Source organism: Eschscholzia californica, unplaced genomic scaffold (genome assembly GCF_041429995.1).
Source record: "Eschscholzia californica isolate CP2 unplaced genomic scaffold, dmEscCali1.0.p SCAF_2, whole genome shotgun sequence".
Lineage (NCBI taxonomy): Eukaryota > Viridiplantae > Streptophyta > Magnoliopsida > Ranunculales > Papaveraceae > Eschscholzia > Eschscholzia californica.
The window spans coordinates 40,579,661-40,588,614 of record NW_028238309.1 but is presented as its reverse complement, the minus strand read 5'-3'; the positions used below and the strand labels follow the sequence as shown (position 1 = coordinate 40,588,614).

Sequence of the window (8,954 nt, the reverse complement as noted above, 5' to 3'; positions counted from 1 at the left end):
TTTACTATTTAGTTGTACAAAATGTACCCTGATTGATATATACAATCATTGGTTTAACACATGAACCCTTACCACAATCAACAAAAGACATCAATTTCAACAAAACAAAAAAATCAACAAAAGACATTTTTTTTTTTTACTAAAAACGTCATTAATGACGCAAGTAAATAAATAGCACGTGTAGAAACGTTATTTCAATTTTCACCATATCTTTTCTGTTTCTTCCAAGAAAAACGGTTTGAATTTCTCGCGGCTATAAATAAGAAATCCAGAAAGTAACAATTAGTTTGTTAAAATTTTTCAAATATTCGCGGGTCAAGTCGACAGCTAAGACCCTTGGTACAACCCCTGGTTTTTCGTTTTCCCTAATTTCTGTTAAAACCAAATTCCTCTTTCCTTTCTTCATCTTCTTCTTCTTCTTTATCGGAGAAACCTCTTGAAGACGATTTTTATTCAGATTCAGAGAGAAGGTCGGTCGTTTCTGTTAATGGCCGCTTCAAATGGAAGCGAGTATTATGAACTCGATGTTGAACCTGTAAATGAAAACTTTGCTAGACCTTCAAATGCTGAATTTGTTGCTCAAGATGAACAAGAACTTCTTTGGGCTGCTATTGAGAGATTACCTACTAGAAGAAGATCTAGTTTTGCATTATTGAAAAGAAGTCCATCTGAATCAGATGGAAAAGATGAAAAAACAGAAACGATTGATGTTAGAAAACTTGATCGATTTAGTAGACAACTTGTTGTTAACAAAGCTTTTGCTACTAATGAACAAGATAATTTCAAGTTGTTATCAGCTGTTAAAGAACGACTTGATAGGTAAATCAAAAATCCGTGATATTGATCTTATTTTTCTTTTCTTTTGTTGACGTTCTTCTCGTGACTTTTGATTTTGTTCATTTTCACTATCTTCAATCTTTTCAATTTATCAATCAAATGAATGAATTAGTTTCTTAAATCTGAATTCTCGTTTTCACCATTAAAATTTGGAAAAAAGACTACGCGATTCTTGATCTGTTTTGGTTTCATTCCACTCTTTCGTTTTCATTCTGTGATTTTTCCGACGAGGAAGGTTTTCTAAATTCTCATCTGTCTTCATGAAATTGATTTTATTAAGCATTATTCTGATATAATCCTGTTTCAAATTTTGACAGAGTAGGAATAGAGGTCGCTAAAATCGAAGTAAGATTCGAGGGATTGAACCTCAAGGCCGATGTCCAGACAAGCTCAAGAGCATTACCTACGCTGGTTAATTATGCTCGTGATAGTGTGGAGGTAAAGAGGAACTCGATTTTCGATATTTGCATGGGGATGAATTTCTTTCTTTAGTTTCTTTGGGCCTTTCTATATAATATTGCTTTCTCAAAGATATTGAGGGATAAATTCTGATTAGTTTTGTTTTTTATTTTGCAGGAAATTCTTGTTAAGTTAAGGATATTTCGTCCTACAAGGAGATCACTAACTGTTCTGAACAACGTCAGCGGTTTCGTTAAGCCTGGAAGGTAGAAGGTCATGAACTCTATCTTATTTTTCTATCATTTTATTCTTCTACTTAATCAATTTGACCTGTATATGCGAACGGTGATTTATAGGTGATTTATAGTTCTCGAAAAGAGGTAACCATCCTGCATTAGTTAAAAATGTAAGAGTAGTCCCACACGGGAGAAGGAGTATCTAGCAATCAAGAATATAATGTCTAGGTCCTCTCAACTCATTGCCAATTGGTTTTGAGTTGGATGACCACAAAACTTAACATGGTATCAGAGCTAGGCCCACGAGTGATAGGCTTAAAAGCCGCACATGCTCCACGTCACCCGAAAAGAAAACAAAACACATGTCTTAGGCTCAAACAATGCTACACGTGAGGGGGCGTCATAGTCCCACATGGGAGAAGGAGTATCTAGCAACCAAGAATATAATGTTACCAGCATTTACTCTTCCCATCATCCATCCTACTGTGGACCAGATTTATTGTAAAGTTTTAGGGTACTTGTGATATGATACTTATTGTGTGAGAAATGAAATTAAAAGCTTAAGTGTAGCTAGACTGGTGTGAAACTATGTGTTCTGTTTTCTTTTTTCCTTGTGCACAGTATAATTACTTATTTTGATCTTAAATCTTGCATATAATGTAGTATAAATTGAACTTTTGTTTTATTATATCTTCTTATTGGGGCTAATCGATATGTTTTTCTATATAGGATTACGTTATTGTTAGGACCTCCAGGTTCGGGTAAATCATCCTTGCTAAAAGCCCTCGCTGGAAAAGTTGATACCAATTTGGAGGTCATTATTCTTTTATTGTACTGAAATTGCTTGTTTTCACATGCATTAAATTTACATTTACACTTTTAGGTGTGTATGACTCATTATAGTTTCTTCTTACTTCTCTTTAGATTGGACAATGCACTAAACGTATTTAAATGAACTCCTTTAAACGCATGCATTACCTTTGGACAAGTGAAAACGACCCACTTATATAAAATTTAAAATGACTTAGTTTCTCATGTAGCTTAAGTGTCTTCACATAGCTCATTCTTTCCCTTCTCAGAAAACTGGAAAGATTACATTCAATGGCCATACGCTCGATGAATTTTGTATCCAACGGACCGCTGCATACATAAGCCAAACAGACAATCATATTGCAGAGTTAACTGTCAGAGAAACTCTTGATTTTGCTGCTAGATTTCAAGGTGCAAGCGCTTGCTATGGAGGTTTGTCTTCTTAACCAATTTTCCAATTTAAACCACTAGTTCGCTCGAACCTACTGTTGTATTGAAATGTAAGTTGTAGCCCAGACATTGATGTTTCCTGAGATTAATGTCTCTTAAGATTCATATTCTTTCAGCCAAACATGCACGTAATGACATTCAAGTAAATATATGTCACAGGAAGCAAGCCCGCTAATTTGAACTCTTCACTGATATACATATACATATATATGAAGTCAAGCTATGAATGTAAATGTGGTTAACTCTTCACTGAAGCATTTTTTATGATTTACATTTGTAGAATATTCACATGACCTGATCAGATTAGAGAAGGAAAAGGGCATACGTCCCAGCCCAGAAATTGATGCGTTTATGAAGGTTGTCTACCAATCTCTTACCTTAGAGACCTTTAATGTGAATACCACTTACCATAGTTGCTTGCTTGTTTTGTTCATTTACTTTGTTTTCCTTTAAACCTTTTCAGGCATCTGCTGTTTCTGGCAAAAAACACAGTCTTGCAACAGATTATTTGTTGAAAGTTCTCGGTCTTGATGTATGTGCCGATACCTTAGTTGGTAATGATATGCTCAGAGGGGTTTCTGGTGGGCAAAGGAAGAGGGTCACTACAGGTAATGAAATTTGCATGTGATGTTACTATATCAAATGTTCATGATTATTTTCATGGTTAGTTGATCTTAACAACCTTGAAATCTCCATATCTGGACAAATCCATCACTAGAAGAAAATTTATGAGTGCATCTTTCCGTCTTTATGCTACCAATTACTTGCGATTGCTTACAAATGAAACCTTATAGTGACTTCCTCAACTGTTTTTCTTTTTTGCTGCCAATTTCAGGAGAAATGGTAGTTGGACCAATTAAAACCGTCTTCATGGATGAAATTTCTACTGGACTCGATAGTTCTACAACATATCAAATTGTCAAATGTGTGCGGAATTTCGTTCATCAAATGGAGGGTACTGTATTAATGGCTCTTCTTCAACCCGCGCCCGAGACATTTGATTTGTTCGATGATATAATTCTATTATCAGAAGGTCACATTGTTTATCAAGGTCCTCGAGAACAAGTTGTAAATTTCTTTGAATCATTAGGCTTCAAGTTGCCACCTCGTAAGGGTGTTGCTGATTTCCTTCAAGAGGTATGTATCTTTAGAATAGTTTTGGCATTATCAATTGATCGTACTCTTACTTTCTGGAACCTGAAATAACTTGCATTTTTTAGGTAACATCTAGAAAAGATCAAGCACAATACTGGGGCGATCACTCGAAACCCTATGTGTTTCTCCCTGTTTCAAAAATTAGAGATGCATTCGAGAACTCTCCGTATGGAAATGCTGTAGCAACAACCCTTTCAGTTCCATATAATAAAAAGGAGTCTCATCCTTCCGCTCTTTCAAGGAAGAAATATGCTATATCAAAATTGGAACTCTTCAAGACATGCTTTAATCGAGAAATAGTACTAATCAAAAGACATCGCTTCCTTTATATATTCAGAACTTTTCAAGTATGTTTTATCTCGAACTCTATATCCCCTTTTTAAGAGCCAAAACAAACATTAGATTATTTTTCTATGTTATCTCATACTGCTAACATCTTAACTGCACATTTTACAGGTTGCTATTATAGGAATTGTCACATGTACAGTTTTTCTACGGACAAGATTACATCCTACAGATGAAATAAATGGAAACCTCTATCTTTCTTGCTTGTTTTTCGGGCTAGTGCATATGATGTTTAATGGATTCTCTGAATTACCCATTATGATATCTCGACTCCCAGTATTTTATAAGCATAGAGACAATCTGTTTCATCCTGCCTGGGCATGGACAATTCCTAGTTGGCTTTTGCGCATACCTTACTCCATTGTTGAAGCCGTTGTTTGGTCAATCGTTGTATACTACACAGTTGGCCTTGCCCCTGGGGTTGGAAGGTATGTTTTCTATAGTAACTCCTATTTTGCAATTAAACTGCACCTTGCATTTTCTTTCTTCTCTTTACAATCATTAACTCTTTATAACTTATTAGGTTCTTCCGCTACATGCTCATACTATTTTCGGTACATCAAATGGCTTTGGGCCTATTCCGAGTGATGGCTGCTACTGCACGAGATATGATAATTGCCAATACATATGGATCTGCTTCTCTTCTTGCTATTTTCTTACTGGGTGGATTTCTCATTCCAAAAGGTTTGCTTTATCTCTTTTCTTTTGATGCTTAAAAGGATACTATGTCAGCTTTTGCTTCTCCTCATTATAGCTATTTATTTTTCTAGCCCAAATCAAGCCATGGTGGGTATGGGCTTTTTGGTTGTCCCCATTATCTTATGGACAAAGGGCCATTTCGGTTAATGAGTTTACTGCGACAAGATGGAAGGAGGTATTGCCACGGAGACTTGTTTGCTCAAATATTTATTGCTTTGATTTTTGGTTCGATCATAGACTAGATCTAAATTCTTGTTATTGTCATTATACAGGATTCAAGATATGGAAATGATACAGTTGGATTCAATGTTCTTCATTCTCACGGACTTCCTACAGATGATTACTGGTATTGGCTTGGTGTTGGTGTCTTATTACTCTTTGCAATTCTTTTCAACATCCTGGTGACTCTTGCTTTGTCTTACCTTAACCGTAAGTATGGTACTTTTTGGCCTTCATATTAATAATCTAAAAACCGAACAGTTCTTTACGTTTCTATAACTGAACCTATTTTGTGTACCCATCTTAACTGTTTGCTTGCATGAAAACCATAACGTGTTGATGTTTATATCAGCTATTACAAAATCCCGAACTGTGGTCTCCGACGATGAAGAAGAAAATATTTCTGATGAAAGCGGCGGTCAGTGCACACAACCTTTGCAGTTGATAAGTTATTTTCTTGCAGTTAGTAATAGCTTACAGAGTTATTTGTTTACGACTATTACCTTAATTATTCTAACAGAAAACTTTTCTATTACGAAATGCAGCAACTCCTGTAAGAGAGAATAGATCTGAAGTAAGACACCTTCCTTCTGAAAATGTGGCTTCTGAAAAGGGAATGATTCTTCCATTTCAACCATTGTCAATGACATTCCATAATGTCAATTACTTTGTCGATATGCCCAAGGTAAATTTGTTAACTTATTGATAATATTTGTTGTTTGTTGACATGTTATTGGTTTCCAATCTAGCTTTAAATGAAAATTATCATGCACATATTTTGAGTATTTCAGGAAATGAAAGTAAGTGGAGAAAAGAAGTTGCAACTTTTATCAAATGTGAGCGGAGTATTCTCACCAGGCGTCCTTACAGCATTAGTTGGTTCAAGTGGAGCAGGCAAAACAACACTAATGGATGTACTTGCTGGTAGAAAGACTGGTGGATATATAGAAGGCGATATTAGGATATCAGGATACCCAAAAGAGCAAAATACTTTTGCCCGAATTTCAGGATACGTAGAGCAAACAGATATTCATTCTCCTCAAGTAACAATTGAGGAGTCACTGTGGTTCTCTGCAAACCTTCGTCTTCCAAAAGAAATCAGCAAAGAAACCAAACATGTAAGTTGCTTGGTAATGTTTTTACGCATATAAGTGTCTTTTCTGTGTTTTCTTTTTTTTAGGAAGTCAATACATTATCATGTAATTTATAATGCAGGAGTTTGTTGAACAAGTGATGTCACTTGTAGAGCTTAATACACTGAGAAATGCTTTGGTTGGTTTGCCTGGGACTAGTGGTTTATCAACAGAACAAAGAAAGCGTCTAACAATTGCTGTGGAGCTTGTGGCAAATCCTTCCATCATATTTATGGACGAACCAACTTCTGGATTAGATGCACGAGCAGCAGCTATTGTGATGCGTACTGTCCGGAATACTGTTGACACAGGAAGAACGGTTGTTTGTACTATTCATCAACCTAGCATTGACATATTTGAAGCATTTGACGAGGTTGGTAAATTTTTTATTTTCTTTATCCCCCGCATGGGTTCTGAAAATTGTAAACTATTCACTTAGATTGATGTATACTGAATTATGTTTGTGGTTCTCGCGTCAGTTACTTCTGATGAAACGAGGAGGTCGAGTTATATATGGTGGGAAGATTGGTGAGCACTCAAAAGTTTTGATCGACTACTTTCAGGTACAAGTCATTTCTAAGAAACAATATTGCTTTACTGATGAAACAACAAGGCTTAGTTACTTCCAAAACTTTTTCCTTTCCAATTCACAAATGCTCCCTAGGAAACCGATCTTTTCCGTCTAGGATTTTTGACCAAAATCCAAATGTATGAAGTTGTTAGAATTACTACTGTGGAATGTGTATGACTGAATTTTCAACACTAATATCTCTTTCTTCAGAGTATTGAAGGAATTCCTCCTATACCTAGTGGTTACAATCCAGCTACTTGGGTGCTCGAGATCACTACACCAGCTGCTGAACAAAGAATTGGTCAAGATTTTGCACATATATACAATGACTCTAACCAATTCAGGTGATCTTAATGAAACACTGTTTATTTTGTGCATCGTCCAAGAGTTGGGGTAGTTATATCATATCTATGTTCATAAACGATTAAGACCTAATCTTATGAACTTTTTAGGGGTGTGGAGGCTTTGATCGAGAATTTGCGTACTCCTCCAGTTGGTTCACAACCTCTGAAATTTGCTTCCGAGTTTTCACTAAATAGTTTAGCTCAATTCAAAACCTGTTTATGGAAACAAAATCTTATATACTGGAGAAGCCCTTCATACAACGTCATGAGGTTACTTTTTACTACAATTAGTGCATTGATACTTGGTTCGATATTCTGGGATGTTGGTTCGAAAAGGTATTTGTTCACATCTTTCTTTTAAGTCCCAAATATCCTCGATGCATAAAATACGATTGAACGTACATTTTTGTTATCGATTATAACTAGCAAATTCCGTTTCAGGGGAACAGCTCAAGATTTAATGATCGTAATGGGAGCTCTATACTCAGCGTGCTTGTTTCTTGGTGTCAATAATTCTTCCTCTGTACAACCAGTTATTGCTATTGAACGAACCGTTTACTATAGAGAGAAAGCAGCTGGAATGTACTCCCCATTTCCTTATGCAGCTGCCCAAGTAAGCGATTTATCTAATCTATCTTTGCTTATGCAGCTTGTTCTTGGTGTTTCCTTTTGTTAATATCTGAGAGTCTTTGACTATGTTTTCTAATGAAACAGGGTCTTATAGAGATTCCATATGTTGCCGTTCAGACTTTACTATATGCTGTCATCACATTCTTTATGATGAACTTTGAGAGAACATTAGGTAAACCTTTTCATACCTTCATCCTACTAATGAAGTATCTAAAACGATCCCACTATGAATCAGAACTGTTTTTACTGAACTTCTCAATTGCACTTAAAATTTTGCAGGAAAATTTTTACTATACACTCTATTCATGTTCCTTACGTTCATGTATTTTACATTTTACGGAATGATGGCTGTTGGTTTAACACCATCGACACAGCTAGCTGCTGTTGTTTCTTCCGCATTTTACTCATTGTGGAATCTTCTCTCCGGTTTTCTTGTACCAAAACCAGTAAGTAATTTCCTTCATATTCTTATTAAAATCATGTACACCCAAGATGAATTTTGTGTACTAACGTTTGTTTTTCTTTTTAGAGCATTCCAACGTGGTGGCTTTGGTATTACTATATATGCCCAGTTGCATGGACACTTCGCGGTATTATAACGTCTCAGTTAGGTGATTCTAAAGCTCATATTGTCGGGCCTGGATTCAATGGCACTGTTCAAGAATTTCTCCAACAATACCTTGGTTATACTACCGGGTCTGGTATGATCGGTATTAGTGCATTAGTTCTCCTTTGTTTTTGTTCTCTTTTCTTTAGTGTCTATGCTATTTCTATTAAGGTTCTCAACTATCAGAGAAGATAAATTGGACATGATTTCAGATATCGCAAGATAATACACGGGAAAAATGCACGTCACGATGAACTTTTGTTTCATGGCACATACAGTATATTTGTGAAATCTTTAGTTCTGGTTCTTGTTGTGACAGTTTGTATGGAAGATGTGAAGAGAAAATAGAAGTTGTGTAATGTGGATTTATAATAGCCCTAGTATTCAATACAAGTATTATAAACTAGTAAAATTATTATTATATACTAATTTATGATGAAAGGTCTGATTGTTTTAGTTTGAGCGATTCAAAATGCTCAATCAGTAGTCAATGAATGAGGTCTGGTTTCGTTCAGCCGA

The 8,954-nt window shown here is 35.7% G+C and overlaps 1 protein-coding gene across 1 annotated transcript; it reads left to right on the top strand.

Moving 5' to 3' along the window:
* The first annotated feature begins 275 nt into the window (after positions 1-275).
* Positions 276-8,847, top strand: ABCG31 (pleiotropic drug resistance 3). The gene is made up of 24 exons (XM_086659485.1): positions 276-819; positions 1,155-1,275; positions 1,414-1,502; positions 2,202-2,286; positions 2,552-2,714; positions 3,013-3,089; positions 3,196-3,340; positions 3,568-3,869; positions 3,953-4,234; positions 4,344-4,660; positions 4,756-4,916; positions 5,003-5,106; positions 5,204-5,360; positions 5,503-5,568; positions 5,696-5,835; positions 5,942-6,268; positions 6,366-6,656; positions 6,763-6,846; positions 7,065-7,198; positions 7,307-7,534; positions 7,640-7,811; positions 7,913-8,000; positions 8,108-8,274; positions 8,358-8,847. Exons 1-24 carry the CDS (start codon positions 488-490, stop codon positions 8,628-8,630), a joined length of 4,305 nt encoding a protein of 1,434 aa, XP_086515611.1. The 5' UTR covers positions 276-487; the 3' UTR covers positions 8,631-8,847.
* The last annotated feature ends 107 nt before the right edge of the window (positions 8,848-8,954 follow it).